This window comes from Pseudophryne corroboree, chromosome 1 (assembly GCF_028390025.1).
Source record: "Pseudophryne corroboree isolate aPseCor3 chromosome 1, aPseCor3.hap2, whole genome shotgun sequence".
Taxonomy (NCBI): Eukaryota; Metazoa; Chordata; class Amphibia; order Anura; family Myobatrachidae; genus Pseudophryne; species Pseudophryne corroboree.
The window spans coordinates 1,045,435,149-1,045,462,843 of record NC_086444.1 but is presented as its reverse complement, the minus strand read 5'-3'; the positions used below and the strand labels follow the sequence as shown (position 1 = coordinate 1,045,462,843).

Here is a 27,695-nt window from a genome sequence, read left to right as displayed (position 1 = left end):
CCGTATCGGCGGTGTTCATTCTGGGGGTCCTCAACTGGGAAGCGGACTTCCTCAGTCGTCAGGACGTGCACGCCGCGGAGTTTAGCCTCCATCCAGAAGTTTTTCAACTCCTCGTGGACAAGTGGGGCACTCCGGACGTAGATCTGATGGCGCCTCGACACAGCTACAAGGCTCCGGTGTTCGGATCAAGAACAAGGGATCCTCAAGCAGCGTTCATGGACGCACTGGCAATCCCGTCTAACTTTCGGTTGCCCTATGTGTTCCCTCCAGTGTCTCTACTGCCCAGAGTGATAAGGAAGTTCAAACAAGAAGGCGGCATACTGCTTCTGATTGCTCCCGCGTGGCCCAGACGGCATTGGTTTTCAGACCTCCAGGGCCTCTCGCTAGGGCGTCCCCTTCTACTTCCACAACGACCAGACCTCCTCGTTCAGGGCCCTTGTGTCTACCAGGATCTGGCCCGATTGGCTTTGACACCGTGGCTCTTGAAGCTTCCGTACTGAGGGCCAAAGTTTTTTCGGAGGCGGTCATTCAAACTATGTTGAAGGCCCGTAAGCCGGCTTCTACTCTGATTTACCATAGGGTCTGGAATTCTTACTTTGCTTGGTGCGCAAATAACCATCATGACACTTACAAGTTTATTACAGCCAAACTTTTGGCTTTTCTACAGCAAGGCCTTGACTTAGGTCTTCGTCTAGCCTCCCACAAGGTTCATATTTCTGCTTTGTCGGTATGGTCTCAGAGAAAAATTGCATCTCTGCCTGATGTTCATACCTTCACTCACGGTGTGTTGCGTATTCAGCCTCCATATATCCCACCTGTGGCCCCTCGGGATTTGTCGGTGGTCTTGGAGGCCTTGCAAGAATTTCCATTTGAACCCCTTGCATCCGCAGATCTTAAGTGGCTTTCCCTTAAGGTTTTGTTTCTGCTATCCATTGCCTCCGCTAGACGCGTTTCAGACGTGGGTGCCTTATCCTGTAAGTCCCCCTATCTGATTTTTCACCGTGATCGGGTAGTTCTTAGAACACGTCCTGGTTACCTACCTAAGGTGGTGTCTTCCTTCCACCTTAACCAGGAGATTGTGGTTTCTGCCTTTAATTCTCCGGAGTTGTCTTCTGGAGAGCGGTCTTTGTATGTGGTACGGGCTCTCCGTATCTATGTGAAGAGAACTGCTTCCATTCGTAAGTCTGAATCTCTCTTCGTACTGTTTGGTTTTCACAAACGTGGCTGGCCTGCTAATAAGCAGATCTTGGCAAGATGGATTAGAATGGTGATTGCACATGCTTGTGTACAGGCTGGTCTTCCAGCTCCTGCTACCATTAAGGCCCATTCTACTCGGTCTGTTGGACCTTCTTGGGCGGCCTGCCGTGGTGCGACCCTTGAACATTTGTGCAAGGCGGCTACGTGGTCCTCAGTGAACACGTTCATAAGGTTCTATGCCTTTCGATACTTCCGCCTCCCGGGATGCTTCCTTTGGACGCCGGGTTCTTCTGCCCGCTACAGTGCGTCTCCTCCCATAAGGAACTGCTTTAGGACATACCCGATGTTATTCCCTGTGGAGCCCAGTGTACCCCGCAGCAGAAAACGAGATTTATGGTAAGGACTTACCATTGTTAAATCTTTCTGCAAGGTACACTGGGCTCCACAGGGTGCCCACCCTGATGCACTTAGCTTCTTTGGGTTGGTATGGCATTAGCCGCTGACACTCTTTCCTGTCGTGAGTGTGTGGTGTATGTGGCTAACGATTGTCGTCTTTTACCTGCTACTGCATTGGACTGGTTAACAAAAACTGAGCTCCTGTGCACGGAGGCGGGGTTATAGATGAGGCGGCGCTATGCATCTTGGGAGCTTTCAAAGCTTTGAGCCTGTTGGTGCCTCGGATCAAGATCCTACTCTACACCCCGATGTTATTCCCTGTCGAGCCCAGTGTACCTCGCAGAAAGAGATTTAACAACTTTAAGTTCTTACCATAAATCTCGTTTTAATCAATAGTATATAGCATATAGGCTAAATGCATTCCATAAAATACCATATGTTACAATATGGACAATGAATAAAAACAATGTACACAACGCCCCAATGGGGAAATGTGTATGTGCATGATGGAGTCCTATCGGAAGGTTTGTAGGGGAGCTGCAGGTCATGATAAGGTGCAGAGTAGTCCGGACTTACTCTGGACAAAGCTCCCAGATCTTTAGTCGGTAGGGGATCTTCCCTTCCAATGGGCTGCTGGGTATGGTGTATTTGCTCTGTAGGGTACACACAGTTTTTTGTTTGTTTTTTTTGTTTTTAGGCCCTCCTTCTCTGAGGCTCTTTTCCACAGGTCTATCTGCCTATTAACACAAACGGCTGGCCTTTGAATGGACTGTGTGCAATCTTGTTGCATCCAGAATGCTAATCCCAGTCCCAGTGGGTCAGAGGTCACAAGGATTTTAATCAAACCTGTTCGTAATACCAAAGCCGTACGTCTCAGTGAAAACTGTACTATTTCATATCTCTGAATCTTCAGTCACGTTTTTCAGAAATTCAAATTGGAATCCCTGCGAGCAGGGATCACGGCCTGGCACATGGAGAATTCCTGATATTGGCAGACATCTGGATGCCTAGCTACACATTCCCATCTGGGAGCATCATCGATCTTATCTTCGTTTCACGATAATTCCCATCTGTCTTTCATCCACCACTCGAACATCTACCAAAATAGTTCTGGTCAGGTTGGTTACCTTTGGTGGTTGAGAGTAGCAATCATCCCTTTCCTCAATGATCTTCTGGCAATGACTCTGTTCCGGGAGAGTCCTCACTCTAGTATTCCTCTAACACATTAGACACTCCCCTCTGATGGATATATTGTGAATTCAAAAAGTCCAGTCTGAATCCATCTTGGAGACTAGTTTTGCTAGGAATGCTGATTGACACGTACTTGCAGAAAGTTTTTCTTTCACAGGACGCGATCATGACCACCCAATTTCTGGTGTGGCTGGCTTTGAAGAAACTGGTGGTATCAGTCCACTTGTGCATGTGTTTTCTGGAAAAACTAGTCCTCCTTTGAGGCAATTCCCTTTGGCCGCTTGAACTCCTGGAATCTTCAATTGTACCTGCTTTCCAAGATGGGTTGTTCACTCATTCACTTGTCTTGAGTAATGTTTTTTTGCTCTTTAGGCCTGTGTTTGTCGTCACACTGGTTGGACTCCAAACATCTTTGCACTGGTCATCCATGCACTGTCTGGCACTAGACACTAGTTACCACAAACACCAATCTCTAGGGCTGGGGAGCTGTATTTCTCGGATATCCGTTTCAAGGCGTTTGCTTCTGGGTGGAGGTGTTGCTGCCTATCAATATCCTGGAACTCGGGGCAATCGTCTGTGCTTTGTGGACAGCATCTGCAGAACCATCCAGTGAAGACCCTGTTGAACAATGCCACGAATCACCAGGTGGGCATGAAGAGCCCCTTGGCCATGAGGGAGATGGCATGCATCAGGTGGGCAGAAAGTCACGTTCAGGTCATTGAGGCAGTGTTCATTCCTTGGGTCAAAACTTGATAGTCATATTTCCTTTGTTATCAGGATCTTCACCTGTATGTTTTCCAGGCTCTGGTAGGAAGGTGGGGGCTGCTGAACATCAATCTTATGATATCTCGGTCCAACCACAAGGTTCCTCTTTATTTTTCGGAACAAAGGATCTAGACTTTATGGCGGCCAACGCTCCTAGTGTGCCGTGGACTTTTACACCTGATCTACCTGTTTCCGCTTTTTCCCGTGGTTTTGAAGTGGGAACATGTGAATGTGATGCTGGTGACTCCAGACTAGCCACTTTTGTCATGGTACTCAGAACTTAGGGGTCTTCTGAAAGACACCCCTTGGCTTCTTGTAGATCATCCAGACCTGCTCAGTCTTACATCGACTACGTTTAATGGCGTGGCTGTTGATGCCGCAATACTAAGGGTGAAATATATTTCTGAGGCGGTTATTTCGACCATACCAAAGGCTCTTAAATCATGTCGTCTCAACATTGCCACCACATGATTATTTATCTTGGTGTGAATGGAATGAGTTTGCTCCTGCCTTTTTGTTTCTTTAGGTGTGCCTGGATGTTGGTCTACACCTGGGATCATTGAAGATGGAGTGTTGGTGCTGTCCATCTTTTTCCAGTGTCGTCTGAATTAGACGTTTATGCAGAAGGTCCTCCATCTACAATCCCTGTTTCTCCCATGGCTCCATTGGACAGGATTCTAGTCCTTGATTTTTTTGCAGTCTGATCTGTTTAAACCGTTTTATTTGGTGCAACCGAAATTTTTACTTACAGTAGAAAATGGTTTTCCTTCAAGCAATTGCCTCAGCTGTGAGGGTGTCAGAGCTACAGAAAGTGGCTTATCCTGTCATTTTCCATATCTTGTTTCACAATGACACAGTGGAGTTCCGTACTAAACCCTTCTTGCCTAAAGTCTTTGAAGTTCCACAATCAACCTGCTGTGGTTCCAGTTCTCCCTTGTGGAAGTTCTTTGTTCATGGCTTATTTAGATCATCTCTTTGATGTGGTGCAGGATCTAAAAGTTTTTATTGATCGGATTTCTGTTTTATGAAAAACGGAAGAGTTATTAGTCATTTATGGTTCCTACAAAAGAGGTTGACCAGCTTCAAACTAAATGGTGTCTCGTTAGCGTTGTGCAGCCATTCGTCAGGCATACATTGCTCTGGCACAGCCTATTCCTATCAAGGTTATGGCTCATTCCACTCAGTCCGTGGATGCATCTTGTGTGTAGGGCTACCATCTGGTCTTCCGTGTTCACTATTGTGAAATTCTATCATTTTAGGACCTTCACGTCCGTGGAGGCTTATTTTGGGCACCAGGTGCTTCTTGGGGCCACAGTGCGCTCCTTTGCATAAGGACTGCTGTGGGACATAACTAGTGTTTCCACTGGATGATAGAGAACAGGATTGTTGTACTTACCAGTAAAATCCATTTGTCAGATTCCATGGGTGGTCACTGGACATGGGGTCCAGTGACCACCCATGGAATCTGTGCTTGCTATTAATGTTATATTTCTGTTTAGTTATTTAGTTGCTTGCCGTTAGATTGTTGTGACATGTTTTGACACTTGGTTTTGTGGGGAGGGTGGAGAGGTTGCATTGCCTTTTCCTCTTTCCTTTCATCTCTGTCTGTCTCGGCTTGGTTAAAGAGTGCCAGACTCCATACACCACCATCTATAACTCAGCATTTTCCGTCCCCCAAGGAATCGGGGAAATGAATTGTACTGGTACTTATGTTATTTTAAATATTTAGATAAGCAGATAGGAGCCTGTACACTTCTTTAAAAACATACCCACCTTAGAAGTCTGAGGGGAAGAATTAGATTGTAAAATATGTCTTGGATGTTATGATATTATTTAAAATGTCAAATGTGTGCAGAGTTTCATATAAGTATTATCCTACGTAACATCTTTTTGTATTCAGACGATTTTTGTTTTTTTACTCTTCCTGATTCAGTTGTCAACCTCTAGTGTTGGAACATGCCCGACAACCAGGCAAATGCCTACCGCTGCTTCAACTCCGGATATTAATGAAAGTAGCACAGCAGTTATGCCAAGCATGCCGGACCCAGAAGATTCCTCTTCTGTGGATAATGAGGTAAGAAACACCAAGCTGCTTTAACTATAGGGCAGGTTCCATTACCCACGGCCAGAGCAATTAGATTTTTATTCAGTTTCCCTGCGGAGTAACCTGTAAACTCCGCATAAGGTACTAGAATCTAAGGGTTACCCTGAACGTAAAGCCCAAGAAGGTGCGCCTAATGTGCAGGCTAGCAAGTCTTGGATTCTGCCTCCTTGTCTTTGAATTGCCAGATAATATTTAAATGAAATAATCTGTAAAATTAAAAACTAAATATGGACTGAGAGATGAAAATTCATACTGACTGTGATAGCCATTGATGAGTCCTCAAAAATTTTGTATTGCTAAATTCAGAATAAGGCCTTGTATGTGGTTGACTTAACAGTATCCAAAGACTAATCAGAAGATGAGAGGTTAATTGTGTGTATAAAATATGAGTGTAAGTCAGTAGTTCCCAAACTTTCTTGAATCACTGTTCCCTGTAGTATTCATGGCACTTGGCCAAAAGTAAATTGTGCTTGTATTGTCATTGTTAGGTTTATATGTTGTAGATAGGGTTGGGATTCTGTTTGTCCACACAGTTTAATGATTGGCTGCCACCAGATCTGGCTTTGCCTGTCACATGAACCATAAATAATTGATTTGGTCATGGAACCTATGGAACCGCTGGCACCCAGTTTGGGAAACGCTGGTGTAAGAAAAACTGTTGAGCTCTGAAATTTTTTTTAATCTTTCTCTAACGTCCTTGAGGATGCTGGGACTCCGTAAGGACCATGGGGAATAGACGGGCTCCGCAGGAGATAGGGCACTTTAAGAAAGCTTTGGACTCTGGGTGTGCACTGGCTCCTCCCTCTATGCCCCTCCTCCAGACCTCAGTTTTACACTGTGCCCAGAGCAAGATGGGTGCACTGCAGAGAGCTCTCCAGAGTTCTCTGCCTAGAAGCATTTTTGTTTGGATTTTTTTTTTCTACCTTTTACTACTTTTTCACAGGGAGCACTGCTGGCAACAGGCTCCCTGCATCGAGGGACCGAGGAGAGAGGAGCAGACCTTCTTGTCAAAGATAGGCTCTGCTACCTCGGCTACTGGACACCATTAGCTCCAGAGGGGGTGAACGCAGGTTCTTACAGGGCGTCCACCCCCGGAGCCGTGCCGCCGTTCTCCTCACAGAGCTAGAAGTACAGAAGACAGAAGTCGTCAGGCGGCAGAAGCCTTCAGCTTCACTGAGGTAACACACTGCACTGCAGCTGTGCGTCATTGCTCCCATACACCTCACATACTCCTGTCACTGTAAGGGTGCAGGGCGCAGGGGGGGGCGCCCTGGGCAGCAATATAAACCTCTGCATGGCAAAAAGACTATATACATGTACAGGTGGGCTCTGTACATGTATATAAAAGAGCCCCCGCCATATTTTACTAAGTTTGAGCGGGACAGAAGCCCGCCGCCGAGGGGGCGGGCTTCTCCCTCAGCACTCACCAGCGCCATTTTCTCTCCACAGCACTGCTGAGAGGAAGCTCCCCGGACTCTCCCCTGCTTACACACGGTGAAAGGGTGCTTAAAAGAGAGGGGGGGGGGCACATAATTGGCGGTTTACATATTATACAGCGTTGCTGGGGGAAAACATTTTGTGTTGGTCTCCAGGGTTATTGCGCTGGGGTGTGTGCTGGCATACTCTCTCTCTCTGTCTCTCCAAAGGGCCTTGACAGGGATACTGTCTTCAGGAAAGGGGTTCCCTGTGTGTGAAGTGTCGGTATGCGTGTGTAGACATGTTTGACGAGGAAGGCTCGCTTAATGTGGAGGGGGAGTGCTTGAATGTCAGGTCGCCGCCGGCAACGCCGACACCGGAATGGGTGGATATGCTGAATGTCTTGAATGCAAATGTCAATCTATTGCATAAAAGATTAGACAAGGCAGAAGCTAGGGATCAGTCAGGTAGCCAGTCCATGCCTGTCCCTGGGGCGCCAGGTCCTTCGGGGTCTCAGAAGCGCACCATATCCCAGGTCGATGACACAGATACCGACACAGATACTGACTCTAGTGTCGACTAAGAAGATGCAAAATTACAGCCGAAGGTGGCTAAGGGTATATGGTACATGATTATTGCCATTAAAGAAGTTTTGCATATTACTGAGGAACCCCCTGTCCCTGATATGAGGGTACACATGTATAAAGGGAAAAAGCCTGAAGTCACTTTTCCATCCTCATCTGAATTAAGTGACTTGTGAGAAAAGGCTTGGGAATCTCCGGATAGGAGACCACAAGTTCCCAAAAGGATTCTCATGGCGTATCCTTTTCCACAAACTGATAGGATACGCTGGGAATCTTCGCCAAAAGTTGACAAGGCGCTGACACGTTTGTCCAAAAAGGTGGCACTGCCTTCTCAGGATACGGCTTCCCTCAAGGAACCTGCTGATCGCAGGCAGGAAATTACCTTAAAGCACATTTACAATCATTCCGGTACTATTGCTCGACCGGCTATGGCGTCGGCCTGGGTTTGTAGTGCGGTTGTGGCATGGGCAGATTCCTTATCTACGGAAATTGACACCTTAGATAGGGACGCCATTCAAATGACCATAGTGCATATCAGAGATGCTGCCTTGTATATGAGGGATGCTCAGAGAGACATTTGTTTATTAAGCTCCAGAATAAATGCTATGTCTATTTCTGCTAGGCGGCTCTTGTGGACCCGACAGTGGACGGGAGATGACGATTCAAAGTGGCATATGCAGTCCTTGCCTTACAAAGGGATGGAGTTGTTTGGAGACGGCCTCTCGGATTTTGTCGCTACAGCTGGTAAGTCAAATTTCTTACCTTATGTCCCCCCGCAGCATACAAAAAAGGCACCTCATTATCAAATGCAGTCCTTTCGTTCCAATAAAAGAAGGTACGTGGATCATCCTTTGTTGCCAGAGGGAAAGGCAGGGGGAAAAAGCTGCACACAGCTAGTTCCCAAGAGCAGAAGTCCTCCCCTGCGTCTGCAAAGTCCACCGCATGACGCTGGGGCTTTCAGAGGGGAGGCAGATCTGGTGGGGGCTCGTCTTCGGTTTTTCAGCCACGTCTGGGTACACTCGCAGGTGGATCCCTGGGCATTAGAGATTGTTTCTCAGGCATACAGGCTGGAATTCGAAGACTTGCCTCCTCGACGATTTTTCAAATCGGCTCTGCCGGCTTCCCCGTCAGAGAGGGAGGTAGTGTTGGCAGCAATCCAAAAATTGTATATTCAACAGGTGATTGTCACAGTTCCTCATCTCCAGCAAGGAGAGGGATATTACTCAACCCTGTTTGTGGTCCCGAAACCGGACGGTTCGGTCAGACCCATTTTAAACCTGAAATCTCTGAACCTGTACTTGAAGAGGTTCAAGTTCAAGATGGAATCACTCAGGGCGGTCATCGCCAGCCAGGAGCGGGGGGATTGGATGTTGTCCCTGGACATAAAGGATGCTTACCTTCATATTCAGATATTCCCCCCGCATCAGGCGTTCCTGAGATTTGCAGTGCAGGACTGTCACTACCAATTTCAGACGTTGCCGTTTGTGCTTTCCACGGCCCTGAGAATTTTCACCAAGGTAATGGCGGAAATTATGGTGCTCCTGCGCAGGCAGGGGGTCACAATTATCCCATACTTGGACGATCTCCTCATAAAGGCGAGATCTCGGGAGAGGTTGCTGGACAGCGTGTCTCTGTCCATGAAGACGTTGCAGATACACGGCTGGATTCTTAATATACCGAAGTCCCAACTAGTCCCTACAACGCATCTGACCTTTTTGGGGCTGATTCTAGACACAGACCAGAAAAAGGTTTTTCTTCCGATCGAAAAGATTCAGGAACTCATAGCCATGGTCAGGAACCTATTAAAACCAAAAAAGGTTTCAGTGCATCATTGCACGCGGGTCTTGGGGAAGATGGTGGCTTCCTACGAGGCCATCCCTTTCGGCAGGTTCCATGCGAGGACTTTTCAATGGGACCTCTTGGACAAGTGGTCCGGGTCCCATTTACAAATGCATCAAAGGATCACCCTGTCTCCAAGGACCAGGGTATCTCTCCTGTGGTGGCTGAACAGTGCTCACCTGCTAGAAGGTCGCAGGTTCGGCATTCAGGACTGGGTCCCGGTGACCACGGATGCAAGTCTCCGAGGCTGGGGAGCAGTTACACTGGGAAGAAATTTCCAAGGTCTCTCGTCAAGCCTAGAGTCTTGTCTCCACATCAACGTCCTGGAGTTGAGGGCTATATACAACGCCCTGCGTCAAGCGGAGGAATTGCTTCGGAGAAAACCGGTTCTGATTCAGTCAGACAATGTCACGGCAGTGGCTCATATAAACCGCGAAGGCGGAACAAGGAGCAGAATGGCCATGGCAGAAGCGACCAGGATTCTACGCTGAGCGGAAGGCCATGTAAGCGCGCTGTCAGCGGTGTTCATCCCGGGGGTGGATAACTGGGAGGCGGACTTCCTCAGCAGGCACGACCTGCATCCGGGAGAGTGGGGACTTCATCAAGAAGTCTTCGCACAGATCACGGATCGTTGGGGACTGCCTCAAATCGACATGATGGCATCCCGTCTCAACAAAAAGCTAAAGCGGTATTGCGCCAGGTCAAGGGACCCTCAGGCGGTAGCGGTAGACGCTCTGGTGACACCTTGGGTGTTCAGATCGGTCTGTGTGTTTCCTCCTCTTCCTCTCATACCCAAGGTGTTGAGAATAATACGAAGAAGCAGGGTCAGAACAATACTCATTGTTCCGGATTGGCCACGGAGGACTTGGTATCCGGAGCTGCAAGAGTTGCTCGCAGGGGATCCGTGGCCTCTTCCTCTTAGGCAGGACGTACTGCGGCAGGGGCCCTGTCTGTTCCAAGAGTTACCGCGGCTGCGTTTGACGGCATGGCGGTTGAACGCCGGATCCTAGCGGAAAAAGGGATTCCGGAGGAAGTCATTTCTACCCTGATCTAGGCTAGGAAAGACGTGACGTTAAAACATTATCACCGTATATGGCGGAAATACGTTTCTTGGTGTGAGGCCAGAGTTGCTCCTACGGAGGAGTTCCATTTGGGCCGTCCACTTCACTTCCTTCAAACAGGAGTGACTTTGGGCCTAAAATTAGGGTCCATAAAGGTCCAGATTTCGGCCTTATCCATTTTCTTTCAAAGAGAATTGGCCTCTATGCCTGAAGTACAGACCTTTGTGAAAGGAGTGCTGCATATTCAGCCTCCCTTTGTGCCTCCGGTGGCGCCTTGGGATCTTAACGTGGTGTTACGTTTCCTCAAGTCACCTTGGTTTGAACCACTCAAAACTGTGTAGTTGAAATACCTCACTTGGAAAGTGGTCATGTTGTTGGTGTTAGCTTCGGCAAGACGTGTTTCCGAATTGGCGGCTTTATCACATAAAAGCCCATACTTGGTTTTTCACGTGGATAGGCAGAGTTGAGGACTCGCCCTCACTTTCTGCCAAAAGTGATCTCATCTTTTCATGTGAACCAACCTATTGTCGTGCCTGTGGCTACATGGGACTTGGAGGATTCCGAGTCCCTGGATGTAGTCAGGGCTTTGAAGATTTATGTGACCAGAACAGCTAGAATCAGGAAGACTGAAGCTTTGTTCGTTCTGTATGCGGCCAACAAGGTTGTCGCTCCTGCTTCAAAGCAGACTATTGCTCGCTGGATCTGTAATACGATTCAGCAGGCGCATTCTACAGCAGGATTGCCGTTACTGAAATCGGTTAAGGCCCATTCCACTAGGAAAGTGGGCTCTTCTTGGGCGGCTGCCCGAGGGGTCTCGGCATTACAGTTGTGCCGAGCAGCTACTTGGTCGGGTTCAAACACCTTTGCAAAGTTCTATAAGTTTGATACCCTAGCTGAGGAGGACCTCCTGTTTGCTCAATCGGTGCTGCAGAGTCAGCCGCACACTCCCGCCCGTTTGGGAGCTTTGGTATAATCCCCATGGTCCTTACGGAGTCCCAGCATCCTCAAGGACGTTCGAGAAAATAAGATTTTACTTACCGGTAAATCTATTTCTCGTAGTCCGTAGAGGATGCTGGGCGCCCGTCCCAAGTGCTTACTTCTTCTGCAAGACTTGTATATAGTTATTGCTTACATATGGGTTATGTTACAGTTTTCCGGTGGAACCGTGGCTATGTTGTTGTTCATACTGTTAACTGTGTAAGTTTATCACAAGTTATACGGTGTGATTGGTGTGGCTGGTATAAATCTCGCCCTTAGATTTACAAAAATCCTTCCTCGTACTGTCCATCTCCTCTGGGCACAGTTTCCCTAACTGAGGTCTGGAGGAGGGGCATAGAGGGAGGAGCCAGTGCACACCCAGAGTCCAAAGCTTTCTTAAAGTGCCCTATCTCCTGCGGAGCCCATCTATTCCCCATGGTCCTTACGGAGTCCCAGCATCCTCTACGGACTACGAGAAATAGATTTACCGGTAAGTAAAATCTTATTTCTCTGACGTCCTAGTGGATGCTGGGGACTCCGTCAGGACCATGGGGATTAGCGGCTCCGCAGGAGACAGGGCACAAAAATAAAGCTTTAGGATCAGGTGGTGTGCACTGGCTCCTCCCCCTATGACCCTCCTCCAAGCCTCAGTTAGGTTTTTGTGCCCGTCCGAGCAGGGTGCAATCTAGGTGGCTCTCCTAAAGAGCTGCTTAGAAAAAGTTTTTAGGTTTTTTATTTTACAGTGAGTCCTGCTGGCAACAGGCTCACTGCAACGAGGGACTTAGGGGAGAAGAAGTGAACTCACCTGCGTGCAGGATGGATTGGCTTCTTAGGCTACTGGACACCATTAGCTCCAGAGGGATCGAACACAGGCCCAGCCATGGAGTCCGGTCCCGGAGCCGCGCCGCCGACCCCCTTGCAGATGCCGAAAAGTGAAGAGGTCCAGAAACCGGCGGCAGAAGACTTTTCAGTCTTCATGAGGTAGCGCACAGCACTGCAGCTGTGCGCCATTGTTGTCACACACTTCACACCAGCGGTCACGGAGGGTGCAGGGCGCTGCAGGGGGCGCCCTGGGCAGCAATGAGAATACCTTGTTCTGGCTAAAAAATACATCACATATAGCCCCTGGGGCTATATGGATGTATTTAACCCCTGCCAGGTCTCAGAAAAACGGGAGAAGAAGCCCGCCGAAAAGGGGGCGGGGCCTATTCTCCTCAGCACACAGCGCCATTTTCCCTCACAGAAATGCTGGTGGGAAGGCTCCCAGGCTCTCCCCTGCACTGCACTACAGAAACAGGGTTAAAACAGAGAGGGGGGGCACTTATTTGGCGATATGATTATATATATTAAGATGCTATAAGGGAAAAACACTTATATAAAGGTTGTCCCTGTATAATTATAGCGTTTTGGTGTGTGCTGGCAAACTCTCCCTCTGTCTCTCCAAAGGGCTAGTGGGGTCCTGTCCTCTATCAGAGCATTCCCTGTGTGTGTGCTGTGTGTCGGTACGTGTGTGTCGACATGTATGAGGACGATGTTGGTGAGGAGGCGGAGCAATTGCCTGTAATGGTGATGTCACTCTCTAGGGAGTCGACACCGGAATGGATGGCTTATTTAAGGAATTACGTGATAATGTCAACACGCTGCAAGGTCGGTTGACGACATGAGACGGCCGGCAAACCAATTAGTACCTGTCCAGGCGTCTCAAACACCGTCAGGGGCGTTAAAACGTCCTTTTACCTCAGTCGGTCGACACAGACACGGACACTGACTCCAGTGTCGACGGTGAAGAAACAAACGTATTTTCCTTTAGGGCCACACGTTACTTGTTAAGGGCAATGAAGGAGGTGTTACATATTTCTGATACTACAAGTACCACAAAAAAGGGTATTATGTGGAGTGTGAAAAAACTACCTGTAGTTTTTCCTGAATCAGATAAATTAAATGAAGTGTGTGATGATGCGTGGGTTTCCCCCGATAGAAAATTATTGGCGGTATACCCTTTCCCGCCAGAAGTTAGGGCGCGTTGGGAAACACCCCTTAGGGTGGATAAGGCGCTCACACGCTTATCAAAACAAGTGGCGGTACCGTCTCCAGATAGGGCCGCCCTCAAGGAGCCAGCTGATAGGAGGCTGGAAAATATCCTAAAAAGTATATACACACATACTGGTGTTATACTGCGACCAGCGATCGCCTCAGCCTGGATGTGCAGCGCTGGGGTGGCTTGGTCGGATTCCCTGACTGACAATATTGATACCCTTGACAGGGACAGTATTTTATTGACTATAGATCATTTAAAGGATGCATTTCTATATATGCGAGATGCACAGAGGGATATTTGCACTCTGGCATCAAGAGTAAGTGCGATGTCCATATCTGCCAGAAGTTGTTTATGGACACGACAGTGGTCAGGTGATGCAGATTCCAAACGGCACATGGAAGTATTGCCGTAAAAAGGAGAAAAAGACAACGTCTTTTCAGCCTCAGTCCTTTCGTCCCCATAAGGGCAAGCGGGCAAAAGGCCAGTCATATCTGCCATGGGATAGAGGAAAGGGAAGAAGACTGCAGCAGGCAGCCCATTCCCAGGAACAGAAGCCCTCCACCGCTTCTGCCAAGTCCTCAGCATGACGCTGGGGCCGTACAAGCGGACTCAGGTGCGGTGGGGGGGTCGTCTCAAGAGTTTCAGCACGCAGTGGGCTCACTCGCAAGTGGACCCCTGGATCCTACAAGTAGTATCCCAGGGGTACAGATTGGAAATTCGAGACGTCTCCCCCTCGCTGGTTCCTGAAGTCTGCTTTACCAACGTCTCCCTCCGACAGGGAGGCAGTAGTGGAAACAATTCACAAGCTGTATTCCCAGCAGGTGATAATCAAAGTACCCCTCCTACAACAAGGAAAGGGGTATTATTCCACACTATATTGTGGTACTGAAGCCAGACGGCTCGGTGAGACCTATTCTAAATCTGAAATCTTTGAACACTTACATACAAAGGTTCAAATCAAGATGGAGTCACTCAGAGCAGTGATAGCGAACCAGGAAGAAGGGGACTATATGGTGTCCCGGGACATCAGGGATGCTTACCTCCATGTCCCAATTTGCCCTTCTCACCAAGGGTACCTCAGGTTCGTGGTACAGAACTGTCACTATCAGTTTCAGACGCTGCCGGTTGGATTGTCCACGGCACCCCGGGTCCTTACCAAGGTAATGGCCGAAATGATGATTCTTCTTCAAAGAAAATGGACGATCTCCTGATAAGGACAAGGTCCAGAGAACAGTTGGAGGTCGGAGTAGCACTATCTCAAGTAGTTCTACGACAGCACGGGTGGATTCTAAATATTCCAAAACCGCAGCTGTTTCCGACGACACGTCTGCTGTTCCTAGGGATGATTCTGGACACAGTCCAGAAAAAGGTGTTTCTCCCGGAGAAGAAAGCCAGGGAGTTATCCGAGCTAGTCAGGAACCTCCTAAAACCAGGAAAAGTGTCAGTGCATCATTGCACAAGGGTCCTGGGAAAAATGGTGGCTTCTTACGAAGCGATTCCATTCGGCAGATTTCACGCAAGAACTTTTCAGTGGGATCTGCTGGAAAAATGGTCCGGATCGCATCTTCAGATGCATCAGCAGATAACCCTGTCTCCAAGGACAAGGGTGTTTCTTCTGCGGTGGCTGCAGAGTGCTCATCTACTAAAGGGCCGCAGATTCGGCATTCAGGACTGGGTCCTGGTGACCACGGATGCCAGCCTGAGAGGCTGGGGAGCAGTCACACAGGGAAAAAATTTCCAGGGAGTGTGATCAAGTCTGGAGACTTCTCTCCACATAAATATACTGGAGCTAAGGGCAATTTACAATGTTCTAAGCTTAGCAAGACCTCTGCTTCAAGGTCAGCCGGTATTGATCCAGTGGGACAACATCACGGCAGTCGCCCACGTAAACAGACAGGGCGGCACAAGAAGCAGGAGGGCAATGGCAGAAACTGCAAGGATTCTTCGCTGGGCGAAAAATCATGTGATAGCACTGTCAGCAGTGTTCATTCCGGGAGTGGACAACTGGGAAGCAGACTTCCTCAGCAGGCACGACCTCCACCCTGGAGAGTGGGGACTTCATCGGGAAGTATTCCACATGATTGTGAACCGTTGGGAAAGACCAAAGGTGGACATGATGGCGTCCCGCCTGAACAAAAAACTGGACAGGTATTGCGCCAGGTCAAGAGACCCTCAAGCAATAGCTATGGACGTTCTGGTAACACCGTGGGTGTACCAGTCGGTGTATGTGTTCCCTCCTCTGCTTCTCATACCCAAGGTACTGAGAATTATAAGACATAGAGGAGTAAGAACTATACTCGTGGCTCCGGATTGGCCAAGAAGGACGTGGCACCCGGAACTTCAAGAAATGCTCACAGAGGACTCATGGCCTCTGCCGCTAAGAAGGGACTTGCTTCAGCAAGTACCAGGTCTGTTCCAAGACTTACTGCGGCTGCGTTTGACGGCATGGCGGTGGAACGCCAGATCCTAAGGGAAAAAGGCATTCCGGAAGAGGTCATTCCTACCCTGGTCAAAGCCAGGAAGGAGGTGACCGCACAACATTATCACCACATGTGGCGAAAATATGTTGCGTGGTGTGAGGCCAGGAAGGCCCCACGAAGAAATTTCAACTCGGTCGATTCCTGCATTTCCTGCAAACAGGAGTGTCTATGGGCCTAAAATTGGGGTCCATTAAGGTCAAATTTCGGCCCTGTCAATTTTCTTCCAGAAAGAATTGGCTTCAGTTCCTGAAGTCCAGAAGTTTGTCAAGGGAGTATTGCATATACAACCCCCTTTTTGTGCCTCCAGTGGCACTGTGGGATCTCAACGTAGTTCTGGGATTCCTCAAATCACATTTCTTTTTCATCCACTAGGGGTCACTGGAGTACTCTTGGGATATGGACGGCTTCCACCGGAAGAAGGCACTGAATAAATTAATTTTGAGACTACTCCTCCCCTCCATATCCTGCAGCACTTCAGTGTTTTTTCTGTGGTCGACACAGTTAGAAGGCATAGTGGAGCTCGTCCACAAAGTATTGGAATTTTTTTTTTCTAAGTTTTTTTTTCCGTCAATTTCCACGTCCTTTCCCCCCTTCTAACAGGCGTGGGTCAGGGACAGTGGAAGCGGCTGAGTAGCCGTGAGTGTCGGACCTCTCTGTAAAGAGCTCCCTCACTCCACTTGCAGGCTGCCTGCAGGAAAGCTGGACGGAGCTTGGATGAAAGCCCCGTCATAGACTTCTGTCACGGTCCAGGTATGTTGGGTTGGGGCGGTCAGCGCTTGCTGCCGCTCCACTGTGGGGGATTATTTGGTACTCACCGCTGCCCGGGGCGCGCTCTCACTCTCCGGCCCCCAGCATCCTAGGAGACCGCTGCTCCCTGCGCAGCAGCAGCGCTGCTTGGCTACACAGACACGCCGCCATGCTGTGTGTGGCGGGCGGGAGCACGTGTGCATAGGCCGCTCCACGGCTCTATGCAGCACGCTCTCTGCTTCCGCCATCCGCCCGCAGCAGCCGAGGAGTTCCGTTGTCCGGGGCCTACAGGACAGGCCGCTCACACGGCCCTTTGCAAAAACTTCCACAGGCCCAGACCCGGTGCTGTACACGGAGGTCGTGGGAGTGGGGGGGGAGACTTTAACAGTATTGGGCAGTGTTAAGTTTTAAGAAAAAAAAAAAAAACTTGGTGCTTAGTATGTTTAATGTTCTCCTGTCTGTTCCAGGTTTCCTATTTTACATCTCAGCTAAGAGTGGTACTAGGGGAATTTTTGGGTCAGTTTTCGTATTAGCAGGCACTGCACTTGCCTAAGATATATACCAGGAACTTTGGTGTTATTACTGAGTCGTGCAGTCTGTCTGTGTGGAGTTTGTATTGTCTGTCATAATGAGTAAGACACCAGCAAAATCTAAGAAACATTTGTCATGTCATGTCTGTAAGAGTGTGTTGCCTGATGGATCCACCACATGTACAGCATGTGTTGTTAATACAGCCATAAATACGATTTCCATTCCAGAAGTAAAGCCAGCATCTCAGGACCCTCCGTGGGCTTTACTTGCAGATGTATTAGTTGGTTTACAATCAGAGCTGGCCGCCTCTCGTGAAGAAAGAGAGGCGGCAAGATCTGAGTTTAAAATGAGACCATTTGAGTTACCTGGAGAATCTCAAGCTGGTCATAAGTCCACCTTGAGTGGAAAAGATAAGTTTCCTTTTCCTACTAATTTTCCTGTCTCTGGGATACTAGATCTCACTGAACAGGAGTATGAGGAGGGCGAAATAGAACAACAGTCAGAAGGTGACGACTTTGACAGCCCAGGTATTGACAATCTCATCAGAGCAGTTCGTCAGTCGCTGGAGTTTACAGAAACTGAGGAGCCACTGACGAATGATGAAGTAGTCTTTACTAAACGACAGAGATCTCCGATGTGTTTCCCTATCTCGGAATCTCTTAATAAAATGTTACTGGAGTCACGGAAAAATCCGGACAAACGGTTTTCTATTCCTCGTAGATTTAAATCGAGTTACCCGTTTCCAGAGGCCATGACAGCTACATGGGAGAACCCACCATTGGTGGATTCATCCGTATCTAAACTTACGAGGAAGTTAACCATACCAGTACCAACTGCTACTACACTTAAAGACCCTGCAGATCGTAAAATAGAGGCTATGCTAAGGTCCATGTATACAGCAACTGGAGTGCTGTTAAGACCTGGGTTGGTTGGCATTTGGGTTACTAAAGCTTTAATGGTATGGATAAAAGAGCTCAAGTCGGCTCTGCAAGATGATCATCTTATACTTCTCGCAGATCAAATCTGGGAAGCTGCTGAATATTTATGTACAGCTTCTACTGACGTCTGTCAGCTTACTTCTCGCCTGTCCTCATCGCTAGTCATAGTACGACGAGCACTTTGGCTGCGTTCGTGGCAGGCGGAGACGGAGGTTAAAAAAGGTATAGAGGCATTGCCTTATGATGGCGAGAAACTTTTTGGTCCTGAATTGGACAAATGGATTTCTGAGGCTACTGGAGGGAAGTCTGTTTTTCTTCCTTCGCCTACAACTATACCTAAACGGAAATATTCTGGTCCGGCGTTCAAATCCTTTAGAACTCAGCCCTTTCGTGGGCAGGGCACAGGAGCAGTCACGCCGGGCAGAAGAGGTCGGGGACGTAGTGCCCGACAATCCAATGCACGTCGTCAGGACACCAAGACCACTAACAAACCAGTGGCATGACGGGCTCCCAGCCCATCTCGGATCCCCAATTGTGGGAGCACGCCTTCAGAGCTTTCAGGGGGCGTGGCTGCAGACGTCCACAGATGGGTGGATCCGCAATTTAGTATTAGAGGGTTACAAAATAGAGTTCGATTATCTTCCGACAGGAAGATTTTTCACGACAGGACTGCCTGTGTCGGACGACAAGAAAGCAGTTCTGCAGGTTGCCATTCAGTCTCTGCTGAATGCTGCAGTGATAATTCCAGTCCCTGTGCAGGAACAGGGGCAGGGTTATTATTCCAGTCTGTTTCTGGTACCAAAACCAGATGGCTCAGTCAGGCCAATATTGAACCTAAAAGGTCTCAATCATTACGTCACTTACCACAGATTCAAGATGGAATCTCTCAGGTCAGTAATTGCAGGGTTAGAGCCACAGGAATTCATGATTGCACTAGATCTCAAGGATGCGTATTTGCACATTCCGATTTGGCCACCTCACCAAAGTTTTTTAAGGTTTGCGATAAGGCGAGACCATTACCAATTTCAGGCTCTACCGTTTGGCCTCTCATCAGCGCCTCGGGTATTCACCAAGGTAATGTCCGTGATGACAGCTCATCTCAGGTCCCTAGGGGTAATAATTGTTCCGTATTTAGACGATCTACTCATAAAGGCTCCGTCTCAACAATTGCTTCTCCAACATGCCTTGCTAACGTACAATGTACTAGTTCAGCACGGTTGGATAGTCAGTTTAAAGAAATCACATCTAATTCCGTGTCAACGACTTCAATTCCTAGGGATGATTCTCGATACAGTAAAACAAAGGGTTTACTTGCCACAACAGAAAGTACAGGGCATTCGTCATCTGGTGCAATTAGTGCTCAAGCCACGCACAGTCTCAGTACATTTGTGCATTCGCCTTTTAGGCACAATGGTGGCGGCTTTCGAAGCACTTCAGTTCGGAAGATTTCACTCACGTCCGTTTCAACTGGAGGTGTTAGCACAGTGGTCGGGATCACATCTGCAGCTGCACCACAGGGTGAGGTTGTCACCACAAGTCAGGGTGTCTCTTCTCTGGTGGTTAAAAATACACAATCTATCTGCAGGGAGACGATTCGGAGTCGCGAATTGGATAATTCTGACAACGGACGCAAGTCTCAGAGGTTGGGGAGCTGTAGTTCAGAGTTATCGGCTCCAGGGCCTCTGGGCGGATCACGAAAGATCGCTATCCATAAATGTTCTGGAACTCAGGGCGATTTACAATGCTCTAAGACAAGCGGTGTACATGTTTCGTTTTCAGACTGTGCAGGTGCAGTCAGACAATGCGACGGCAGTCGCATACATAAACAAACAAGGAGGAACGAGAAGCCGCATGGCTATGCGGGAAGTAGCTCGGATCCTCAGATGGGCCGAATATCACCAGGTGATATTATCGGCAGTGTTCATTCCTGGAGTGGACAACTGGGAGGCAGATTTTCTCAGTCGTCGGGATTTTCATCCAGGAGAGTGGGCATTAAATCCAGAAGTTTTTCAGATGTTGATCCAGAAGTGGGGTTACCCTCAGGTGGATCTAATGGCATCCCGCCACAATCATCAGGTGTCAAGATATGTGTCCAGAACAAGAGATCCAGGGGCAGTGGCGGTGGATGCTCTCACAGCCACGTGGCCATACAGCCTTGTGTATCTGTTTCCACCGTTTCCGCTGCTCCCGCTGGTGCTAAAACGGATCAAGAGAGGGTTCGTCACAGTCATTCTAATAGCGCCTCATTGGCCTCGGAGGGCTTGGTTCTCGGATCTTCTCGGGTTACTCGCAGACGATCCATGGCCACTCCCACTACGTCCGGACCTGTTACAACAGGGTCCGTTCCTCTACCCCGATTTAGCGCGGCTGCGTTTGACGGGGTGGCTGTTGAAAAGGCCATCTTAAGGAAAGAGGGCATTCCTGAGTCTGTTATACCAACCATGGTACGAGCTAGGAAGCCGGTTACGGCAGCTCATTATTATAGAATTTGGCGTACTTATATAGGTTGGTGTGAAGCTCGGAAATTTCCGACATCGTCTTTTAAATTATCCCGTCTTTTGTTATTTTTACAAATGGGGTTAGATGGAGGACTACGTCTTTCCACACTAAAGGTGCAGGTATCTGCGTTGTCAATTTATTTTCAAAGGAAATTGGCCTCGTTGCAGTCAATACATACGTTTCTACAGGGTGTAAAGAGGATACAGCCTCCTTTCATTCCACCTACAGCACCATGGGACTTGAATCTGGTTTTAGATTTCTTACAGTCCGATTACTTTGAACCCTTACAACAAGTGGATATTAAATTTCTCACTTGGAAAACGATTTTTCTTTTAGCCTTAGCCTCGGCTAAGCGTGTTTCAGATTTGGGTGCCTTGTCATGCAAGTCACCGTATTTAATTTTTCATGATGACAGAGCGGAACTTCGGACGAATCCCGTTTTTCTACCAAAAGTAGTGTCGTCTTTTCACATCAATCAACCAATAGTAGTTCCTGTGTTAACAGGAGATTCTGGAATGTTGGATGTAGTTCGCGCATTGCGCATCTATGTTTCCCGAACGTCTACTGTGCGTAAGACAGATACGTTGTTTGTTCTCTATGACGCAGCTAAGAGGGGTTGGCCAGCCTCTAAGCAGACCTTATCCAGATGGATCAAACTGACTATACGTCAGGCTTACCTTTATGCTAAGTTACAGCCACCTACTTCAGTAACAGCTCATTCCACACGTTCTGTGGGGACGTCATGGGCAGCGAGTCGTGGGGCTTCTACGACACAGCTTTGCCGTGCGGCTACTTGGTCGTCAGTGCACACGTTTGTGCGCTTTTACAAGTTTGATACGTTCGCGGCATCAGCATCTAGCTTTGGCCGTTTAGTGTTACAAGGGCCAAACAGCTCTCCCGCCACGGAGGAGACTTTGGTACATCCCAAGAGTACTCCAGTGACCCCTAGTGGATGAAAAAGAAAATAGGATTTTGGTACTTACCAGGTAAATCCTTTTCTTTGAATCCATAGGGGGCACTGGACGCCCACCCAGAGCAGTTTACCTGTTTTAGGAGTTCAGTGGTTCTTATGGTAACACACTTTCACGACTGGTTTAAATTTAACAAGGGTTAATCAGTTATGGTGTCAACTGTTTAGTTGTCTGTTACGTTGTGTCAACTTTATTGTTGTCTGTGAGACTATATGTAATTCTCCTTTTGTCAATCTCTCTATCGATCCTGTTCGGCTCAGTAAAAAACACTGAAGTGCTGCAGGATATGGAGGGGAGGAGTAGTCTCAAAATTAATTTATTCAGTGCCTTCTTCCGGTGGAAGCCGTCCATATCCCAAGAGTACTCCAGTGCCCCCTATGGATTCAAAGAAAAGGATTTACCTGGTAAGTACCAAAATCCTATTTTTAAACCGCTCAAATCTGTGGATTTGAAATATCTCACATGAAAAGTGACCATGCTGTTGGCCCTGGCCTCGGCCAGGCGAGTGTCAGAATTGGCGGCTTTGTCTCACAAAAGCCATATCTGATTGTCCATTCGGACAGGGCAGAGCTGCGGACTCGTCCCCAGTTTCTTCCTAAGGTGGTGTCAGCGTTTCACCTGAACCAGCTTATTGTGGTACCTGCGGCTACTAGGGACTTGGAGGGCTCCAAGTTGCTAGATGTTGTCAGGGCCCTGAAAATATAGGTTTCCAGGACGGCTGGAGTCAGGAAAACTGACTTGCTGTTATCCTGTATGCACCCAACAAACTGGGTGCTCTTGCTTCTAAGCAGACGATGGTTCGTTGGATTTGTAGCACATTTCAACTTGCACATTCTGTGGCAGGCCTGCCACAGCCTAAATCTGTCAAGGCCCATTCCACAAGGAAGGTGGGCTCATCCTGGGCGGCTGCCCGAGGGGTCTCGGCATTACAACTCTGCCGAGCAGCTACGTGGTCGGGGGAGAACACGTTTGTAAAATTCTACAAATTTGATACCCTGGCTAAAGAGGACCTGGAGTTCTCTCTTTCGGTGCTGCAGAGTCATCCGCACTCTCCCGCCCGTTTGGGAGCTTTGGTATAATCCCCATGGTCCTGACGGAGTCCCCAGCATCCACTAGGACGTCAGAGAAAATAAGATTTTACTTACCGATAAATCTATTTCTCGTAGTCCGTAGTGGATGCTGGGCGCCCATCCCAAGTGCGGATTGTCTGCAATACTTGTACATAGTTATTGTTACAAAAAAATCGGGTTGTTATTGTTGTGAGCCGTCTGTTCAGAGGCTACTACGTTTGTCATACTGTTAACTGGGTTCAGATCACAAGTTGTACGGTGTGATTGGTGTGGCTGGTATGAGTCTTACCCGGGATTCAAAATCCTTCCTTATTGTGTACGCTCGTCCGGGCACAGTATCCTAACTGAGGCTTGGAGGAGGGTCATAGGGGGAGGAGCCAGTGCACACCACCTGATCCTAAAGCTTTATTTTTGTGCCCTGTCTCCTGCGGAGCCGCTAATCCCCATGGTCCTGACGGAGTCCCCAGCATCCACTACGGACTACGAGAAATAGATTTATCGGTAAGTAAAATCTTATTTTTTTAATTTTAACTCTTAATCCAGTGGTTACCGAACTTTTTTGAATCACGGCGATTACCAGAATTATTTACATGGGACCCCTAGCCTTAAGTTTCTTATTGAGAAATTTGTCCTGGACCACCAATCCAGGACCACCCCTGCAAGTGTCCTGAGACATCCCAGGGTGTCTAGGCACATAGTTTGAGAACCACTGTAACAACTTCTTGTAGATCATCCACAATTTCTGCACATATTAAAGATCGTACCTTTTACCTGTAACATCTTATAGGACAGGTGTGCACAATCAGTAACCTTTGGCCTCATTTTATGCTGTCCTGTGTGTGTGTGTGTGTGTGTGTGTGTGTGTGTGTGTGTGTGTGTGTGTGTCTGTATATATGTAACATAATAGGGGCAGATGTATTAACCTGCAGACGGCATACGAAAGTGATAAACCAGTGATAAGTGCAAGGTGATAAACGTACCAGCCAATCAGCTCCAATATGTAAATTAACAGTTAGGAGCTGATTGGCTGGTGTGTTTATCACCTTGCATTTATCACTGGTTTATGACAACCTTATGCCTTCTCCAAGTTAATACATCTGCCCCACAATAACATTAATGAGTTAATGAGGTTGAAAAAAATTACAAGTTGTCCATCGAGTTCAACCTGTATAAGTTACTCTACACTGTTCTGTAGGTAACCATAAGTGTTGACAACTATAATACATATTTTTACTAAGTACATTCATTTTAAATGCATAATATAAAGAGGATATAAGAGACAGTCAGAAAGAACAAATAGGTATACACAGTTACACAAACAGCAATTAAAGGAACCATAAGCATACACATATACAACATATGAACTTATGTATCCGATGTGGATTTTTGGGAGGTCCAAGACCACAACCGAATATTATTATTATTTATTTATTTTTTAATCAAGTGTTTTTATATTGCTTTTCAAAAACAGAACAACATAAAACAGTACAAATTTACAAATAAACAATTACAAAACCATACTTGTGCATTTCAGACATTTTCACCAAACATCAGCTATGCCGCACGATAAGGAGGTATATCTATATATCAAGCATATAGCCATTCAGTACCAATACAGTCTGCAAACATATTTCAGGTTAAATTGCGCGTCGAGATGCGTGGGAGGTAGACTGGACCGTGCCGGGACCAACCCAGCGCTGTGCACAACACCGCCACACAATATTTAAGACGGAGGATCAATAATGTGCCGAGATTTCACCAAGAGCCCCATATCTTTTCAAATTTCAGTGGACAGTTACGTTTAGTGTACATAAAACGCTCATGGGAGAGAGTAGTATTCACCAAGGCAACCCATTTAGCAGATGACGGAGGGGCACGAGCCATCCAGGTGCGGGCTATACACACTCTAAGCCAATGTTAAAGCAGTGTTGACAAAGTCGAGAATGAAGCGGGAGCGATTCCTGTAAATCAAGGCCAAATATACAAATACGCGGGGTCATCGGCGGAATCCGTATACCCGTGTGAGACACAGAGGCCGCAACATCCGCCCAGAGGCGTACACACGTGGGCACTGCCAAAGCAAGTGCCAGAACCCAGCAGCTGGAGCAGAAAATTTCAGACAGTTATCAGAAGCCGAGCCTCCAAACTTAACCAAACCACAAGGAGTCCAGTAGACCCTATGCAGGATGTACAGCTGTATCTGCTGGAATCTAGCACTCGCAGAGGCCACACGCGGGGAGGCCAGGATATGGTCCCAATCTTCATCATTAATTCATCTTCATCACCCAAATCTAGTACCCATTTAGCCCGGAGGGCGCTCGGCCCATCCGAACCATAGAAGGAGAGGAGGGAGGAGTAGAGAACCGAGACCCTTCCACAAGAAGGTAGCGTACGGATAATTGTATGAGCAGGGGATTCAGAGAGTTGTGGAACAGAGCCCCGCCACTGTGCCGTGAGTGCATGCCGAAGCTGTAACTACCGAAAAAAATGTCTAGGGATGGCATATGTAGTAGATAAATAATTGAAATTATGGGGCACACCATCCTGATAAAGGTGCCCCATGGCAGACAACCCAAAAGAGGTCCAGCCAGAGCTGCCCTCCAAACCATGAAGTTCGGAAAAAGACTAATTATTCCAGAGCGGAGAACAGGGGTCCATCGTGGAATCTCCCATTAATTTCTCAGTTGCTAGCCACACTCTACGAGCCTGTTGTAACAACGAACGGGGGAAGAGAGGACAATGAAGTACGTGCTAGTAGAAACCGCAACGGAGAAAACAATAGGCCAGCTTTATCCAAAAGAGCCACTGGGAGGTTCCCAGTCCCCCGGGGTAACTCAGAGTTGTACCAGCTGAGCAGCTAAATAATACAGACGCATATCCGGCAATGCCAGACCACCACCTTCTCTGGGTCTGCTAAGTGTTTTATATGCAGTACGGGCCCGTTCAGCACCCCAAATAAAGAATGCGTTATATCTGGAAAAATCAACAAAAATTGTGAGGCAGGGATATAAGCCAGTGCATTCTGCAGTATGTAAAGAAATTTTGGTTGCATGATCATTTTGACAACATTAACACGTCCCGTAACAGTTAAAGGGAGCTTCTGCCAAATTCGCATCTTTATACGTAAATTATCAATCTGGGGGGTCAATTTCAAGGCGACAAAATCTATAGGAGAATGAGAAATTTGAATGCCGAGATATTGAAACTGGGTACACCATTTAAGGGGGAGATCATAGGAGGTGGGGAGGTGACGTGGAGGGACTTAACGGAAACACCACTGATTTGTCGCAATTAATACAGATAACTGAAAAAGAGCCAAACACCTTTACCAAGTCAAGAAGGGCAGGCAATGAAATGGATGTATCCTTCAGAAATAATATCATATCGTCTGCGTATAAACCAATTTTTTCCTTTTGACCCACAACATGAAGGCCTGTGATATTCACAGCAGCCCTAACAGCGCAAGCCAAGGGCTGTATGGCAAGAGCATAAAGTAGTGGGGACAGAGGGCATCCCTGTCGAGTTCCCCTCCCCAGCAGGAAAGAGTCAGTGGTGAAGCCGCTAACTACAACACTCGCAGCAGGACAGGTGTACAGGAGTTTAACCCAGGACAGGAAATTCGGGCCTACCCCAAATTTCACAAGTACCTCCCAGAGATACCCCCATTCTACAGAATCAAAGGCGCGGGCAGCATCCAGGGAAACAACTATCGCACCGTCCAACTCATCACCCGCCAACTGAATATACGTAAATAACCGTCTAAGATTTACAGTTGTAGATCTGCCCGGCATAAAGGCAGTTTGGTCAAAATGGACCAGCTCCAGGACCACAGTGTTAAGCCGGAGCGCTAAAAGTTTGGCAAGAATTTTAATCTCCGTTGACAGCAAGGAGATAGGACGGTACGAGTCTAGGGAGAGGGGATCTTTACCCGGTTTCGGAATCAGCACCACCAGCCCTCGGCCATAGATGGGGGAAGGTACCACCTTGTAACAAAGATTCAAAAATCAACAGGAGTTTGGGGGCAAAGAAATCCAGATGAGTTTTATACAGCTCAGTGGGGAGACCATCTACCCTGGGTTCTTATTACTGGGAAAGGATCTTACGGCATTCTCCACCTCCTCCAATGTGATGGGTGCTTCAAGAAATTGCCTTGTCTCTGTACTCAGGGCGGGAATCTCTTATCAGGTTTAAATAATCAGATAATGCTGAATACGTGTATTGCACCCTAGACTGATAAACATCGAAGAAATGTGTATAAACACAAGAAGCAATAGAAGGGGTATCCGTACAGAGAACGCCAGACAAGCTCCTAATACTATGCACAGTGATGGGGGTCAGCTCCTGTCTAGCCAAATAGGCCAGAAATTTTCCCGATCGATCTCCCTGAACATAGAAATCATGGGCACGAAACCGTAAACCTCTTTAATTGATCAAGAAGTAGATCCGTCAATTGCTTATGAATAATCAGCCATTCTACTCAATCTGCAGGGAGGCCGCTACGCAAATAAATCTGCTCAAGCACGCTACTCCACCTCTCCAACTCCTCCTCTCCAACTCCTCCTCAGAATTTCTGTTAAATATCTTCAACTGGGCAACTCTAGAGATTAGTGAACCACGTAGGAAAGCCTTATAGGCATCCCACACCAATGGGGCATTATTGCAAATAGGGTTGTTAGTAAAGAACTCCTTCCAGAGCACAATTAATCTGAGTCAACCAGAAAGGGTTAAACCTCGAAAAGGATGCCCCCCTAGATATATCAAAGCACATAGATAATAATATAGGGGAGTGATCAGATATCCCACGTGGCAAATATCTCACAGAGGATACACAGGGAAGTAACGAGCGAGTAAGCAGCGCCGTATCTATATGAGAAAATACTCCATGGGAGC

General features: G+C 47.7%; 1 protein-coding gene across 10 annotated transcripts in view; it reads left to right on the top strand.

Annotated features, from left to right (window-relative positions):
- Nucleotides 1–27,695, top strand: part of PCM1 (pericentriolar material 1) — a 528,103-nt gene that overhangs the window by 361,425 nt on the left and 138,983 nt on the right. For all 10 annotated transcript variants that reach the window (XM_063920820.1, XM_063920822.1, XM_063920821.1 and 7 more), the window contains one exon: nucleotides 5,483–5,623. In XM_063920820.1, the coding sequence (XP_063776890.1) occupies nucleotides 5,483–5,623 (141 nt within the window). The remainder of the gene's footprint in view (nucleotides 1–5,482; nucleotides 5,624–27,695) is intronic.